Source organism: Lagopus muta, chromosome 8 (assembly GCF_023343835.1).
Source record: "Lagopus muta isolate bLagMut1 chromosome 8, bLagMut1 primary, whole genome shotgun sequence".
Classification (NCBI taxonomy): Eukaryota; Metazoa; Chordata; class Aves; order Galliformes; family Phasianidae; genus Lagopus; species Lagopus muta.
The window spans coordinates 21,713,366-21,730,767 of NC_064440.1; the positions used below are offsets into that span (position 1 = coordinate 21,713,366).

General features: G+C 38.3%; 1 protein-coding gene across 11 annotated transcripts in view; it reads right to left on the bottom strand.

Annotated features, from left to right (window-relative positions):
• Positions 1 to 17,402, bottom strand: part of TTN (titin) — a 240,223-nt gene that overhangs the window by 46,563 nt on the left and 176,258 nt on the right. For all 11 annotated transcript variants that reach the window (XM_048953111.1, XM_048953110.1, XM_048953109.1 and 8 more), the window contains 27 exons: positions 17,014 to 17,295; positions 16,250 to 16,549; positions 15,851 to 16,153; positions 15,436 to 15,744; positions 15,073 to 15,354; positions 14,146 to 14,445; positions 13,703 to 13,996; positions 10,636 to 13,602; positions 10,217 to 10,537; positions 9,820 to 10,104; positions 9,305 to 9,604; positions 8,693 to 8,995; positions 7,366 to 7,641; positions 6,953 to 7,252; positions 6,547 to 6,849; positions 5,999 to 6,298; positions 5,589 to 5,876; positions 5,200 to 5,496; positions 4,765 to 5,067; positions 4,366 to 4,671; positions 3,130 to 3,417; positions 2,727 to 3,017; positions 2,329 to 2,616; positions 1,335 to 1,925; positions 1,138 to 1,242; positions 504 to 701; positions 122 to 418 (listed from right to left, as the gene is read on the bottom strand). In XM_048953111.1, the coding sequence (XP_048809068.1) occupies positions 122 to 418; positions 504 to 701; positions 1,138 to 1,242; positions 1,335 to 1,925; positions 2,329 to 2,616; positions 2,727 to 3,017; positions 3,130 to 3,417; positions 4,366 to 4,671; positions 4,765 to 5,067; positions 5,200 to 5,496; positions 5,589 to 5,876; positions 5,999 to 6,298; positions 6,547 to 6,849; positions 6,953 to 7,252; positions 7,366 to 7,641; positions 8,693 to 8,995; positions 9,305 to 9,604; positions 9,820 to 10,104; positions 10,217 to 10,537; positions 10,636 to 13,602; positions 13,703 to 13,996; positions 14,146 to 14,445; positions 15,073 to 15,354; positions 15,436 to 15,744; positions 15,851 to 16,153; positions 16,250 to 16,549; positions 17,014 to 17,295 (10,677 nt within the window). The remainder of the gene's footprint in view (positions 1 to 121; positions 419 to 503; positions 702 to 1,137; positions 1,243 to 1,334; positions 1,926 to 2,328; positions 2,617 to 2,726; positions 3,018 to 3,129; positions 3,418 to 4,365; positions 4,672 to 4,764; positions 5,068 to 5,199; positions 5,497 to 5,588; positions 5,877 to 5,998; positions 6,299 to 6,546; positions 6,850 to 6,952; positions 7,253 to 7,365; positions 7,642 to 8,692; positions 8,996 to 9,304; positions 9,605 to 9,819; positions 10,105 to 10,216; positions 10,538 to 10,635; positions 13,603 to 13,702; positions 13,997 to 14,145; positions 14,446 to 15,072; positions 15,355 to 15,435; positions 15,745 to 15,850; positions 16,154 to 16,249; positions 16,550 to 17,013; positions 17,296 to 17,402) is intronic.

A 17,402-nucleotide genomic window follows, 5' to 3' on the forward strand; every position in this document is an offset into this window, starting at 1 on the left:
ATTCATTTACAAAGAAGATAGTAAAATATCCAGCCAAACAAACAAATAAACAAAAAAAAAAAAAGGATTTGGCACCATATTAATTATTCAAATAGAATTAATTTTGATGCCATCTACATACCATACTCATCCTTGCATATTATGGTTCCTGTGGATTCAGATGGAGGACTGATAGCCCCAGCAGTGTTCTTAGCTCTAATTCTGAATTCGTATTTGGAACCTTCAGTAAGGTCAGTTACAGTGAATGCACAGTCTGGAACATTCACATGATTAGCTTTAGTCCAAGTCTTTGAAGGCAAATCACGCTTTTCAACAATATAGCCAGTTAACTTATGTCCACCATCATATTTTGGTTCTGTCCAAATAAGTGTTACTGAGTTCCTTGTTACATTGATAACTTCAGGTTTCCCAGGAGGATCTTAAAGAAAAAAATGGTAAACCATGGTCAAAAAACAGTGATTTCAGCTTTTAGAATTTTCATTTTGTTCTCCTTATAAACTTACCAATGGGGTCAAGTGCCACAACAGGTTCAGATGGTGGACTTGGTTTACCTACTCCAGCTATATTGATTGCCATTACTCTGAACTCATACTCCAGTCCTTCAGTTAATCCTGTCACTCTGAAATCTTTCATTCTGATTGGAATTGTATTGGCTCTCTTCCACAAAAGACTATTTCTTTCTTTGAATTCGATATGATAACCTAGAAGATAAATGTGAGATGAAAATGAGAGGATTTCTAGAGATCTTCATTTACCACACATTTGCAAAATATCATACTGTTTGCATGGTATGTCATGTAGGAATTGCACAAGACAACACTGAAAACCAGATTAAGAAACAGATGTGGACATACATTACAGATGTATCTAAGAAAAACAGTGAGACGCTTGTAATGCAAATTGTACAGCCCCAAGTGATGTAACATGTAGCCATGATAGTTTTTTGGTGCTTTGGCTGTTTTGTCTCTCTGCATAAAAACTTTCTTGGTTAGACACTTCCTGACTTCCTTCTTTTGAAATTAGGCCTTTTAGAAGATTCATCGTACAGAAAGAATAGAAAGTAAAACAGTGAAATCAACCAGTTATTCTCCCAAACTATTAAGAACCGGAATAGTAAGCAGGCTTTTGGGAATATACCTGTAATTGGTGAGCCTCCAGTTCTTCTGGGATCTGTCCAAGTTAAAGATACAGAATCATGTCGAACATCAACAATGTTGGGGGGTGGAGGAGCATCGGGCACATCTAAACAATATTAAAAAATGCAGCATCATTAACAATGAATATCACCTCTAAAACCTTTTTATAACAATTTGAATATTATAATGATGACTTACCAAATGGATGTTTTGCAACAATAGGGTCAGATTTAAGACCTTCACCTACTCCATATTTATTTTCAGCCCTGATCCTGAACGTATATTCATTTCCTTCATGAAGCCGTGTAACTCTAAATGTAGTTTTCTGGACTGCAGAGGCACAAGTCACCCACTTATTGCTTATATTATCTCTTTTCTCTATAACGTAGTTAGTGATTTCTGAACCACCATCATCTTTTGGAGGACCCCATTTTAAGGTCATGGCATCAGCTGTGACTTCATCAAATTTCACTGGACCTGTTGGTATGCCAGGTTTGCCAACAACTTTCACAGAAATGGTGCCTTCCTTGCTGCCAGCAACATTCTTCAGAGTGATTGTGTATTTTCCAGCATCAGCTTTCTGGCAGTCACGTACTAAAAGCGTTGTGTTTACTGCCGTAGATTCAAAAGCAACTCTTCCACTCTCGGTAAGTGCCTTGTCTTCATCTTTCTTCCAAGTTACAGTTGGGAAAGGCTTGCCTTTAATAGGGATTTTAAGACGGAAATTGCTACCCTCTTTAGCTACATAGCACAAATCAGGTAGATCTCTTAAATCAAGATCAGGTGCCACTGTAAAAAAAAAAAAAAAAAAAAAAAAAGATCAATTATTAAAGTAAGTGTAAATTCTGAGATAAAATTCAGATGCTCTTTTCAGAGAATCATAGAAAGGTCTGTGCTCTAAGGGACCTTAAAGACCATCTAATTCCAACCCCCATGTCAGTGACAGGGACATCTCCTACTAACTCAGGCTCCTCAAAGCCCTATCCAATCTGGCCTTAAACATCTCCAGGAATGGGGCATGCACAGCTTCCCTGGGCCAGAGTTTTCCATGCTGCAGAGCCTCACCACCCTCACAGAAAAATTTTCTTCCTTTTAGAGGCATCTGATATACATGTACATATAGCAACGATGCTAAGCATGAAATAAATGTGGTTTGGTGAGTGAATTAATTATCTTTTAAGTTGCTTCATACCAACATCATCTCTTGCCACAACTGTGAGCTCCCTTGGAGTTCCATATCCAGCATCATTTTGGGCTCTAACTCTGAACGTGTATTCTTGACCTTCCTTTAGGTCTCTCATTGAATAATGAAGGTTCTTTGACCGCATCACTTCTTGCCACTTATCTTCACCAATGAGAACCTCCACAACATAGGCAAAAATACGGCTTCCACCATCACTGATAGGCTTTTTCCATACTAAATTGCAAGATGATTTTGTTACAGCTGAAGCTTTTAGATCCACAACCGGCCCGGGTGTTTCTAGAAGAGGAAAAAAAGTATAGTTAGTGTCCTTTCAAGCTAAAAAAAAAAAAAAAAAAAAAAAAAAGAATTGAATATCAAAATAGGAGAAATGGACTGATTTTTCTTACCAGAAGCTTTAACAGCATCACGAGTTTCACAGGGGTCTCCAATACCATATTCATTTTCAGCAAAAACCCTGAAGAAGTAGGATTTGCCTTCTTCTAAGTTAGTTATCCTGTAGCTTGTCTTTGGACATTCTGCTGTTACTGTGGACCATGACTTTCTTTCTGCATCACGTTTTTCAACAACATAATTTGTGATTGGACTGCCACCATCAATTAGTGGAGGTTCCCATGTTATATAAGCAGAATCTTTAGATGCTTCCTTTACAACAAGGTTAACAGGAGGGCCTGGAGTATCTAGATAAGCACAAATCCCATGGATTTAATTTAGTAAATGAGATGCAAAAAAAAAAAAAAAAAGTTACAAATTGAACCATTATATTATTCTGGGGAAAACTCTGGCACTTACCAAGTACTTTCACAACAATGGTGTATGCCTTTTTACCACAACTATTCTCCAGACTGAGGACGTATCTTCCAGCATCGTATTTGTTTACATTTTCACAGCGCAGGAAGGTATCAAAATCAGTTGATTTGATCTCTAATCCTTGTCTGTCTCTTAAGTTGGCACCCACTTTAGACCACGTAATCTTGGGAGGTGGTCGTCCTCTTACCGGCACATAAAGTCTCATTGTGACTCCAGCGCGTAATACAAGTACTTTCCTTAGTTCTGCATCAAGTTCTCCTTCAGGAGGAACTGTTAAACAAAAATGAGGTGATTAAAACATAACCTTTATGATGACTATCACTAAGGTTTCTCTGACAAGAGTACTGCTTTACAGGCATTCCACTAGATTAACCAATTCTTTTGTCCATGATGATATTAGTGAGTTTGTGTCCTGATTCTCATTTCAAGATCAAGTATAGACTTTGCCATCATTTCCATTATTTTTTTCCATCGTTTACATTAGTTATCATATAAAAAGGACTCTAATTTCCTCCATAATTCAAAGGAGTACGAAGTCTGAACTACTTTTCTTGAACCAAAGCAGTTCTGTGAAGGAATGATTTTCTATGTATGGCAAAATGAATATAGAAGCCAGTACAGCTCTTAGGAAATAAGTCTCACAGAATCATGGGACTTGGAAGGGATCTCTGAAGACCATCAGATCCAATCCCCCTGCTAAAACAGATTCTCTGTAGAAGGTTACACAGGAAAGAGTCTGGTTGGGTTTTATGTATCTCCAGTGAAAGAGATCCACAACCTCTCCAGGTAGTCTGTTCCTGTGCTCTGGCATCCTCTAAATAAAAGTTTTTCTTCATGTTCAGATGGAATTTCCTGCGTTCCAGTTTACGTTTGCATAGTGTCATGCACAGACTCTTAGAATAATAATTTTGGCTTCAAATTATTTAGAAGACATGAAGACTACCTGAAAAGTCTGATTTATGATTAGTAAAAGAAAAAATAGGAAGTGGAAGAGTATCTGGCATATAAATGAAAAATGCAGACACCAGTACAATTCTTCTCAGTTCCTAACTGCCCCATTTTTTTCCAAATTAGTTACTTTTAAACAACATTTCTTTGAGAAATGACACATTCCAAACTAATCCTTTTTTAAATGATGCGTGACAAACCCTTCATTTAAAAGCCATCCCATGAATTAAAACAAAAGTGAACATGGTAATATACTTTCAATGAACATACTTAAAATATCTTTCGCAGTGTGTTTATCAGGGACATCACTTGGATCACTGTATCCAATCTTATTGACAGCATATATGCGGAACTGGTACTCTGTATCTTCCATCAGCCCTGTTACCACAAAGTGTGTAGCCTGTAAGTTCTTGGGAAGATTGCATCTGACCCAGTTGTCTGTGTCAGCTCTTTTTGATTCTACTAGATAACCAATAATAGGGCTTCCACCATCATATGCTGGTTTGCTCCATGACAGGCTTATTGAATTACGAGTAGTGTCAACCACCTTCGGGAAAGCAGGTGGGCCAGGAGGATCTGAGAATTAAAATAGCAGAAAGTTAATTATACCAAATGCTGTACAAAAATATTTGGAAATACCATGGAAAATATCTGAGACTTCAAGCTTACATTGAGGATCACGAGCATACACCGCTTTGGATGGTGCACTAGGCTTGCCAGGTCCAGCCTTATTCAATGCTATCACCCGGAACTCGTATTCTGTTCCTTCTTGGAGTCCTGAAGCCTTAACAGTTCTTTCAATGACAGGCTTCCTGTTTACCTTTGTCCAGTTAAGAGCTTTAGTTTCACGCTTCTCAAGCATATAGCCAGTTATTGGGGACCCACCATCATTAGCTGGTGGCTTCCAGCTAACAGTCATGAAGTCTTTCGTTACATTACTGATTACTGGTGGATCACAAGGTCCAGGTACATCTGTAAAGATTTATTTGAAAGTTATGTTGACATCCATAAGTGTATACAAAAAAAAAAAAAAAAAAAAAAAAAAAAAAAAAAAAAAAACCACAAAAAACAGTGACTTGTGAAGATAGCCTGCTAAACACTTACCATATGGATTCTTAGCAACTGCTGGTTCAGTCAATATAGGGTCTCCAACACCATATTTGTTCTCAGCACATATACGGAACTGGTACTCATGCCCTTCTATTAGTTTCTCCACTGTGCAACTTGTAATGGGTACAGTGGCGCTGACCTGGGCCCAGTTTGGTCTGCTTGTTTCACGTTTGTCAACAATGTAATTAGTAATTTCTGAACCTCCATCTTCTAGAGGAGGCTCCCAAGAAAGCATTGCATGATCTGCATACATATGCTTGATTTTTACAGAGGCTGGAGGACCAGGCTTATCTAGAAGAATAAACAACAGTATGTTATACCTCTAGCTCTTGCTATATAATTTAACCACAAATGCATTTATTAACAGATGGTCTTTAGCTTACCAAGTACTTTAAGCCTAATAGTTGCTGACTTTGATCCACTTGGATTTTCAGCAGTTATAGTATAGTCTCCTGTTTGCTTCCTGTTAACACTGAACAGTTCAACAACAGCAAGATTTCTCTTAGTAGTTATCTTAACACCTTCTGATGGCTTTAAAAGTTCTCCTTCTTTCTTCCAAGTGATGGTTGGCATTGGTTTTCCATATACTTTGGCCTCCAGACGTACATTAGTTCCAGCTTTTACTGTTAGCTGTGATTGCATAGATAGATCCAACTCTATTCTGGGAGGAACTGAAGGGAAAGAGCACAAGATTTAATCAGTTTATTAAGAGGTAAACATCCCATTCTTCTCATGACTATTAGTTCAATATGGATAGATTCTCAGAGTTCTCAAATGTTTTTGCATTTCTCACCATTTTCTGGGTGAATGGTCACCGGATCAGAAGGTTCTGAAGGTCGGCTAATATTAACCGCTGTCTTAGCAATTGCTCTAAATTGATATTGAGCATTTTCTTCCAGATCAGTAGCAGTGTACTCTTCCAGAGGTATTTGATGTGGAGTTGTATTGCACCGGACCCATTTGTCACCAGGTAATTTGCAAGCTTCAACAAAGTAGCCAATAAGCTTGCTACCACCATCATGCTTTGGTCTTGTCCATACCAGCGATGCAGTACTCTTAGTGACATCAATAACTTCAGGTTTTCCAGGAGGATCTAAGATGAGTAAGATCATGTTTTAGTCTGGTGTTTTGTTGCTGTTTTTTAATAGCTACTATATTAATAAATATATTTAAAATATATATGAAATATTTAACAGATCTGGATCCAGTCTACAGTATGACCATACAACGCATTCACAGCAAACATGAAAACAAGTGCAAACTCTATGAAGAATTGCAGATACATTTGAAATGATCGTAAAAACAGTAGTCTGTTGCTACTCAGTTGTTTGTCTGGCTTACCGACTGGTGTCCTTGCCGTGACAATCTCTGTTGGTTTACTAGGTTTACTTGCTCCAGCTCTGTTCAGTGCATAAATTCTGAAAGCATACTCAAGACCTTCAATGAGCCCCACACAAGGGTACTCTGTGGAACGCACAGCTGTATCATTAGCTTTCACCCACAGCAAGCTGTTCCTTTCTTTCCGTTCAATAAGATAACCAGTGATTGGACTGCCTCCATCACTATCTGGTCTATCCCAGGCAACAAAAATGCAGTCCTTGTTAACCTTGGTAATACGTGCATTCTTTGGTTCACTGGGTACATCTAGACAGAAATACAAGAATTGATATGAATCTCACATGTTTTCTTATTAGGAAGGGAAAAAAAAAAAAAAAGAGAGAGATGTTGCTGTGAAAATCTGACATACCAAATGGGAACCTTGCAATCATCTTGTCAGAATTAAGTGGCTCAGAAATCCCAAAACGATTTTCAGCACGAACACGGAACATGTATTCTTCTCCAGGAATCAGTTTTCCAATTCTGCAGCTTGTCTTTGTGACAGAAGCTAAAGCTGTTACCCAGTCTCCTCGGCTTACATCACATTTTTCAACTACATAGTTGGTAATGTTACTGCCACCATCTTCAAGAGGTATATGCCATGCAAGAGTGCAAGCATCAGCATCTATTTCAGAAATGTCAAATGGAGGCTGTGGTGGACCTGGCTTATCTACAAAAAGAAACACATTGAAAGTTATGAAGGAAAATGGAAACCACTGGAACATACTAAAACTAGTTTTGTATAAAATCGGATTTTTAAGAAAGTAATTAAATGATACATACCCATGACTATCACTCTGATTTTCTGACTGTCAGTACCAGAGCTGTTTTCTGCAGTAAGAGTGTAAAAACCAGAATCTTTCCTAGTCACATCCTTAATGATAAGAACAGAAGACTTTTCTGCTTTATGCACAGCAAGGCGACTGGATGTGATTACATCTTCATCTCCTTTCATCCATTTACAAACTGGCTGAGGTTTCCCATATACATGAGCTTCAATTCTCAGCTTCTTCCCAGCTTTAATGTGAACATGATCAGGCATCAGGATCTTAGGTGGGACTGGAAAAAAACAGACAGTGACATATAAATTCAACTTCTATGACATATCAATTCACTTCTTATGCTTTCATGTGAAAGTTCTTCTCATCTCCCTCAAGTGGAATAACAAGTAGGAACAACTTGATAATTTTTAATTTAGGTCCACTTATGAACAACTAGGATTTTGCAGTGTGCAATATCCATGCCAGTCTTACTTTTGCATTCTCATACAGATTATAAGAAAAAAAAAATTCAGTTTGAATTTCTTGCACACTGAACGCATCACACAACTCCTATGAAATTTGACATGGATAACCTATTGTACAGATGAGTTCCTACTTTCTACAAGACAGACATGAAGGAGAAGAAAAGAAAGACTGAAATTCTCACTGAATTTAATCTGTTTCCACAGCCTATCTTTTTACTACTTTTGAATCACTCTTCAAACTAGAGCCCCTTTCCTAATGTTTGCACAAATTTTTGTTGCCTTCCAAAAGAAGACCGTCTATACATTTAGTTTAGTGTACTTTTCTTCCTGCCCCTGTCTAGTTTTCATTCTCTGTTGATCCTGTACCTCTCTCCACATCACAGATGAAGGAGGCTGTTCTTAATTTTTGCACACTCTTATGTCTTCCTTTGCCTGAAGTACTCCACTAGGCTGGTATGTCCTCCACCCCTGTTTTAGCTTTACATTCCCAAGTTACTCTACAAAACAAGCAACATTTTCTCTCTTATCTCAAAAGAACAACCACTTCAAAGCCCACTTATCTCACTCTACTGTTGACCTACTGTTCCCCTTTTCTCTTTCATTTTAAGTAAATTGGATATATTTATTATCTCTCCCTAATTCCTGTCTTCTGGTTCCAAATGAAGCAATGCACACAATATTGTTTAATAAGTCATGCTCATCCTTTTTGACCTGTGAAAATATCCAGTACAGTTAATCATAATCCTCAAGATGACTTCACCAAGTAATTGGCTTCTTAGGTCTCAAACTTAGAACAAGAATGCTTGCCTATTTTATTGCTAAGGAGAGCATTGTAACAAGGGTAAAATTGAATTAGGTACTTACTGAGTTGTTCTTTAATTTCAAATACTCCTTCAGCTTCTCTTGGAAAACTTACTCCAACAGCATTTCGAGCTGCCACTCTAAATTTGTACTTTTTTCCTTCTTTCAGACCAGCTACAACAATAGAGAGGTCTTTGACTACTGAATATTCTGTCCAACGATCTTCTGGTTGGTCATCTTCTTTGTAGCTAACAATATACCCATCAACTTTTGAACCTCCATCACGCAGCGGTGGCAGCCAGCCTAAAGTAGCACTGTTCTTTGTAATTTCAGTAACTTCAAGTTTTCTTGGTGGATCGGGTTCACCTTTAGGAGTGGGAAGAAGAGAAGGAGAGGTAAAGGAAAAGAAACATTAAACAATGAATTACCAAGATTTTCTGAATTGTTGGATGCTATTTATGCTAATTCAACTAGTGAAATATAGAAAAGAGGAAACTTTTTGAAAAATTGTGAAAATGCTGCATTCACATGTGTTATCTGAAAGTAACTGATGCAAATATTTATGACACTGAGTAGATAGTAGCATTATCCTGTTTAGAAATAACTGCTTTAAAAAAAATCCCAAATCTTACTTAATCATAGAAAACAATGTAATATGCATAAAAGCATACTTACTTAAGGGATCTGTTGCTAGGACTGGTTTTGGTATGTCACTTGGAACACCTGATCCATATTCATTTACCGCTGTTACTCTGAAGTAATACTCATTTCCAGGTACAAGGTTAGCTATTTGGAAACTAGTTTTCTTTAGTTCTGCAGTGACTGTTCCCCAAGTCTTCCTGTCAGCCTCACGTTTCTGCAGGATGTAATGAGTCACTGGGCTACCACCATCATTCTCTGGAGGTGCCCATGAGAGATGGCATGACATCTTGGTGACATCTGAAGCTCTGAAGTCCGACACAGGTCCAGGAGTATCTATAAAGACATTTCAATTTATGCAAGTCATTGTATTGAAAATTCTTCAAATTACAATTAAGGAGTACTAACAGGATGTTACACAATCAGGGACAGTGTTAGCCAATATATTTATTTGTGTTCAAAAACTCTAGCATTAGTGGGCATAAAGATTTCTGTAATGAATATACAATATTATTAAAACAATGTCTGCAGATAGTTTTCTGGTTACTTACCCAGAACTCTAACGTTCACAAACACAGCCTTTTCTCCAGCTACGTTGACGAGTGTCAATGAATATTTGCCTGAGTCATCACGTGTTGAATCAGGGATGACACAGAAGGCCATAGTGTCAACCAGATCAACTTGTCCTTTCCTGATGACGTTATCAATACCCATTCTCCTCCAGGTGACTTTTGGTGCTGGGCGACCTCTAATAATGGCAAAAAGTCTGATAGGACATCCTGCTCTTACTGTGACTAACTTTCTCATGCTTGCATCCAATTCAATCTCAGGAGGTTCTAAAAGATAAATTTACAGAAATAAAATTCAAAGTTAGAACATGAAATAAGTTAAAAACAGAGCAAATAAAGATTGCATGCAAAAACTCATAGCAAAAATGGGAAAACTTACCAAGTATTTCTTTGGGAGACACAGCTTCTTTCAGTTCTGCTGGCCGGCCAAGGCCAACCTGATTTTGGGCAGAAACTCTGAACTCATATAATTGTTTCTCATCCAGACTAGTGGCTGTAAATTCTGTATGAATAACTTGAGCAGCAACATTGCATCGTTTCCACCCTGCTTCAGGATCAGCACCTTCCACTTTTGGTCTAATTTCCACAACATATCCAATAATTGGAGCACCACCGTCGTACACTGGTTTTCCCCAGCCAAGGGTTATTGAACTCTTTGTACTATCAACCACCCTCAAGTTGGTGGGAGGACCAGGTGGTTCTGAAAGGCAATAAAAATTACAGACAAGAATACAGTTATGCAATTTAACAATCTGTTTACATTAAAACAAAATAAGGTAGAATATAACAGTATTATACCTATTGGGTCTTTTGCTACTACTGGTCTTGATGGCAAGCTTGGTTCTCCAAGTCCAACTTCATTTTCAGCACTGACACGGAACTGATATTCATGACCAGGGATGAGATTAGTAACCTTCTTGCGTCTCTCAGGAATAGCAGTCTTAGTAACTGGAACCCATCTTAATGATCGTTTCTCTTTCTTCTCTAAGATGTATCCTGTAATTGACTTGCCACCATCGTATTCTGGTGGATTCCAAACGACAGTCATCTCTTCTTTGCTTACTCTTGTTACCTCTGGAGGGTCAGGGCGTCCAGGTCTATCAAATTTAGTTTTTGCGATAATTGGGTGTGTTTCTGTTGGTGGACCAGTGCCCATTTTATTCTCTGCACGAACTCTGAATATATATTCATTACCCTCAATGAGGCGTGTTACATTTGCATAATTAGTTAGGACAGAAGAAGAGTATGTAGACCAAACCATACGCTTGCTTTCACACTTTTCTAGGATGTAGTTTTGTATTTCACAACCGCCATCATCCTCTGGAGGTTCCCAGGTAACAGTACATCTGTCACTTGAAATGTCAGTTACTTTCAAGTTTCTTACAGGACCTGGTTTATCCAAAACAATAACAGTAGCATATGCTACAAAACTACCAGCTGTGTTAGTTGCAGTAATCACATATTTCCCACCATCACTACGCCTTGATTTTGTGAGAACAAACTTTGATGTGTCAGATGTTGTTTCAATGCTGACTCTTGGAGACCTTGTAAGATCCGTTGCATCTTTGTCTTTTGTCCATGCAACTTCAGGCTGTGGTTTTCCTCTGACTCCAGCCTCAATTCTAATTGTGTCACCAGCTTTCACTGTTAGTACCCCGCTTAACTTCAAGTCCAGCACTGGTTTCTGCAGATCTTCCTTCACAACAACTTCAGCAGTTTTTACCCAGTCACTTTCACCCGCCTCATTCTTGGTTTGAACTCTGAATTGGTAAATCTTATTTTCAATACATTTATCAACCATATAGTGTGTTTCCTTAATGCTGCCTTTATGAACCCTTTCCCATTCATCTGAATCTTTCAGTTTTCTCTCCACATGATAACTTAAATTTGGGCTTCCACCATCATAATCTGGTCTTCTCCATTTCAGAAATACAAATGTTTTTCCTTTCTCCGCAATGTGAAGATTTTCCGGCTCTCCAGGCTTGTCAATAGGATTTATGGCAAGGATGGGAGTTTTGGTCTCAATGCACGGACCTGGACCTATTTTGTTTTCTGCACAAACTCTAAAGAAGTATTCACGGTTCTCTATAAGATTTGCCTTTACTAACCGTTTAGTGACATCAGAGGACACAATTGACCACCCCCTCTGATTTGGTTGACGGTACTCTACAATATAATTTGTGATTTCTGAGCCACCATTGTCCACTGGACTCTCCCAAGCAATCATACAAGAATCTTTTGTGACATAGCTTATTTTCAGGTTCTGACATGGTCCAGGTCTGTCAAGAACATTCACAATGGCAAAACCTTGAGCATGTCCACAGCTGTTCTTAGCTGCTATTATATACTTGCCATGATCAGATCTTTTGGCTTCTTTTACTTGCAGTCCAACATTAGGTAGATCATGGATTATTTCAATGCGTTTTTCCTGTACCAAAACTTTGCCATCCTTAGACCACGTTATGTCAGGATCTGGCCTACCTTTTACTTTGCCAGTAATATGGATTGTTTGGCCTACTCGGACAGTAATTAAGTCTCGACAAGTCACATCTAAGCTTACTTCTGGAGGAGAAAGAATATCCTTTGCATGTACAGTTTCTGCCAGTTCTCTTGGCTCTCCCTCTCCTACAATGTTGACAGCTTTGATTCGGAATCTATATTCATTTCCTTCTATTAACCCAGGTACTCTAAAGGCACATTGTCTGATGAGATCATCTTTATTAATCCTGTTCCACTGTGTAGTTCCAGTTTTCTGGCATTCCACAATATATCCCAGAATTGGGCTGCCACCATCTTTGAGGGGTTTTGTCCAAACTAGATCAGCTGTTTCTCTGGTTTTATCTTTTAATTTTGGATTAATGGGTGGTCCAGGAGGAGTGATAGGACGTGACGCCTTTATTGGATCAGAGCTTGGAGATGGCTTGCTTAAGCCCACCATGTTTTCTGCAAAAACTCTGAATTCATATGTGTTGCCTTCAAAGAGACCAGTGACTCTGTATTTCATATCAAGTATTGGTGTCTTATTGACACGCACCCATTTACCAGATGCTTCTCGACGCTCAAGTATATAACCAGTTATTGGAGTTCCACCATCTGACATTGGTAGGGTCCAAGATACTGTTGCAGCATTTTCTGTAATATCAAACACTATTGGTTTACCAGGTGGGGATGGTGGATCAAACATATATTTAGCAACTGTTGGTTCTGAATCAAGAGGCGCACCAATGCCTATCTTATTTTCTGCCCGAACACGGAAAATATATTCACAGCCTTTCTGCAGTCGTGGAATCTTAATTTTTGTGTGACTTGTTCCAGAGCTAACTACTCCCCAAGTCTCTTTCTTTGATTGACGCTTCTCAACAATATAGTTTATTATAGGACTCCCACCATCATCTTTAGGAGGGCGCCAAGAGATAACCATATGTTCTGGTGTTACTTCAAGAATATTAATAGGACCAGTCGGTGGGCCAGGAACATCCAAAACTGTAAGATGTAGAGCAACAGTTTTGTGGCCAGCTGCATTAGATACTGTGAGTAGATATTCTCCCGTATCTTTTCTTACACAGTCTTTGATGGTAAGCACAGTTGAATAATTGTCAGTCTCTATCTTGTGTCTGCCTTCCGTCTTAATTTCAGTGTCATCAGTAACCCATTTTGCAGTGGGAACTGGCACACCTCTCATAATTGCAGGAAGTCTCACTGTGGTACCAGCTTTAACAACAAGACCTTCAATTAACTTCACATCTAGTTCTACAGATGGAGGTACTGAAATCAGAAAAGAACAGAAATTGCATTATGGTTTTCGGAGAGTATAGTTAAAGGAGAGAAAGAATCAGTGAAACAACACAAAAAAGCTAAAAATTACCTAGTTTTTCTTGACATTCTATTGGTATCGTTGTATCTGGAAGGCTGAGACCCACAATATTTTGAGCTTTCACACGGAATTTGTATATTTTTCCTTTTTGTAGGCCTGTAACAACACAGTCTAGCATTGGGACTGTTTGGAACTTTGTCCATTCATCTGCACCATCTTCCTGATATTCTACCAAATATCCAGTTATCTCAGCACCGCCATCACGATCTGGTCTATTCCAAACAAGGGAAACTTCAGTCTTGTCAACATCTACGTGATGCAGATTCTTCGGTGGCCCAGGAGGATCTTTTAAAACATAAAACCCACATCAGTTAATAGATGGCCGACCCATCTGATAGTACACTCAACAATATTCACATTAGTTCCAACAGGACCATTTCAAAAATTACAGAGAACAACATAAATAAAACAAATCATAACTGAGTAACACTTACGCAGTGGATCTATAGCTTTAATTGGCTTGAGTGTTTCCACATATGGTCCTCTACCAAACAGATTCTCAGCTGCAACTCGGAAAAGATACTGAGTGCCTTCCATGAGATATTTAGCCATGTGACTGCGTTTCTTGGAGGTTGATGAGACAGATACCCACTGTGCAGAAGCTACATCTTTCCTTTCCACCACATAGTTGGTAATAACAGAGCCACCATCATCTTCTGGTTCCTTCCATGTCAGGTAGCAAGAATCACTTCTAACATCACTGACTTGCAGATTTCTAGGTGGACCAGGCTTATCTAATAACATTGAAAACAAATCCGTTATCTATTTGATAACCAAAGATTTTTTTTTTTTTTAATTTAGTAGATTTTAAGAGGAAAAAAAAAAACCAAACATATTTCCTGTGTCAATCTTTTTTTTCTACTGTGTATTTTATCACAGAATCATAGAATGGCCTAGGTTGAAAGGGACCACAATGATCATCAAGTTTCAACCCCCTGCTACGTGCAGGGTCTCCAACCACTAGACCAGGCTGCCCAGAATCACATCCAGCCTGGCCTTGAATGCCTCCAGGGATGGGGCATCCACAACCTCCTTGGGTAACCTGTTCCAGTGTGTCACCACCCTCTGTGTGGAAAAACTTCCTCCTAATATCTAACCTAAACCTCCCCTGCCTCAGTTTAAAACCATTCCCCCTTGTCCTATCATTATCCACCCTTGTACACAGCTGTTCCTCCTCCTGTTTATACTACTGGAAGGCCACAATGAGGTCTCCCCAGAGCCTTCTCTTCTCCAAGCTAAACAAGCCCAGTTCCCTCAACCTTTCCTTATATCTCAATTTGTTGATATTTTCCTGACATTCTTTCATTTCTTAATCTCAAATTAAAGAATAAAACCAGGCAAGTAACATAAAAGAAGATTACCTAAGACAAGAACTTTCACTGAAACAGTCTTTGAACCAGCTGGATTTTCAACTGTCAGGGAGTAAATTCCACCATCTTCATGGGCAGCGTTACGAATTTCAAGCTTACTGCCAACACCTGTAACCTCAATATCAGCTTTGGGTGAGACTTCCTTGTCTTCTTTCTTCCAAGAAACTTTTGGAAACGGGACACCTTTAATAACAGCACTAAGTCTCAGTGTATCTCCTGCTCTTACATGCTGTTCCCGGGCCATATTAGCATCAAGTATCAGCTCAGGAGGTTCTGGAATCAAAATAAGTTTTTTTAGAAATTGAGAAAACAAGTCCCTTCCTAAGTAAACTCATCTGACTTCATTACACTCACCAAGTCTGTCCTTTACTTCTACTGGATCAGGAACATAGGCTGGTTCAGATTCACCTGCTGCATTGACTGCCATGACCCTGAACTTATAGGTCAAACCCTCAGTAAGTCCAGTGACTTTATATTTTGTCTCAGGACAAGAATCTGGTGTAAGATTGGCCTTTTTCCATTCTTCATCTCCAACCTTCTGATATTCAACAAGGTAGCCAATTATCTTTCCATTACCATCATGGCGTGGTGGTTGCCAAGTCAAGTCAACAGAATTCTTAGTTTTATCTACTGCTTCCGGATTAACAGGTGGACTTGGTTTTACTGTTGCAAAGAAAAAAGGAAAAAAGGAAAATATTTTAAAGGATTTCTAAGTGAAAGTAAGAGTGCATTAAAACTTCTATGAAAAAAAGCAAATTTAATACTTTACCAATTGGATCTCTAGCAAAAATTGGCTTTGATGGTGGACTAGGATTACCAACACCAATTTCATTTTCTGCTGAAACACGGAATTCATACTGGCAGCCTTCAAGGAGGTCAGGTACTTTGAACTGAGTACTTGGGAAAATTGGGTCTTTGGTAACTCTGACCCATCTAGTAGCCATTGTTTCCTTCTTTTCCACAATGTAGTTTGTTATTGGCTTGCCTCCATCATATGGTTTGTTCCAAACTACTACTGCAGAGTCTTTTGTAACATCCTTAATAACTGGTTGTTCAGGTGCATCAGGAACACCTGGGGAAAAAAAAGCCCACAAGAGTTCATGAGGGCAACAGACAGAGTAAAGATTACAATATCAAAATAAGATAAACAAGCAAACAAGTGACGTACTGAAACGGTCCTTGGCTTTCATCTCATCAGAGATGAGAGGATCACTTATGCCGTAGAGATTTTCAGCATAAATTCGAACTTGATATTCTCTTCCTTCAAGCAGCTTAGGAATTTTGCACGTTGTCTTAACTGTAGCAGATGTAACTGGCATCCACAGGTCTCTGTGTGTATCTCTCTTCTCAATAATGTAGTTTGTAATTTCACTGCCTCCATCATCAAGTGGAGGTTTCCAGGAAACTATCATATGATCTTTATGAACTTCATCAAATATAACTGGACCCACTGGAGGTGACGGGCGATCTGTTTAAGAAAAAAATAAATCATACCCCTGTTCTTATAAAATCTTCAAACAATAACAGAGATTAAACCAGTGTTATTACAGTGTTAATACAGTAAAAACATTATGAAAATAGAACCCCAGCATCTATTTTTAATAAGGAATCAAAATCTCAAAGTTATTCCTACCTTAATGCTTGTCTGACTCACTGAACCTAATTTCTTAATGCTTATAAAGTATTTAGTGACTAACATTTTCTACAGTAAATTGATATTCTTGAAATGCTTGTGAAAATATATATTCATGCAGAATAAATTAAGGCAGAGTTAACTATAAACTCAATCAATAAATAATATTTCAATAAAAATAAGAGTGTAATAAATCAGAATATTTTAATAAAGGACACAGTTTTTTCATTTCATATAATTCAATGAATTTGAATTATAATGAAACATTAAAGGCAGTACTAATGTTCAGAGAAACCTACCAACAACAGTAACTTGACAAAACCCTTTTCTTGATCCTGTGCTGTTCTCTACAATAACACAGTATTTGCCTGAATCTTCACGGACAGATTTTAGTACCCCCAGACAAAGTGTTGTAGGAGTTGTCTTAATCTTTGTACGGTTATCTTCTTTCAAAACAATATCATCCCTCAGCCAAGTAATCTTTGGTGTAGGCTTTCCTGAGTAACGTCCAGTTAGGCTGAAAGCTTCACCAACCCGAACAATAAGTTTGTCTCTGAAGTCAAGGTCAAGTGTTGGAGGAGCTGAAAGATGAAATTAAAACATATGATTTCCACAAATGTCAGCAATGTTAGTAAGAAAAAGTAAGGAATCAGTAAGAATGATCATTTTCAAAAGAAATATGAAAAAG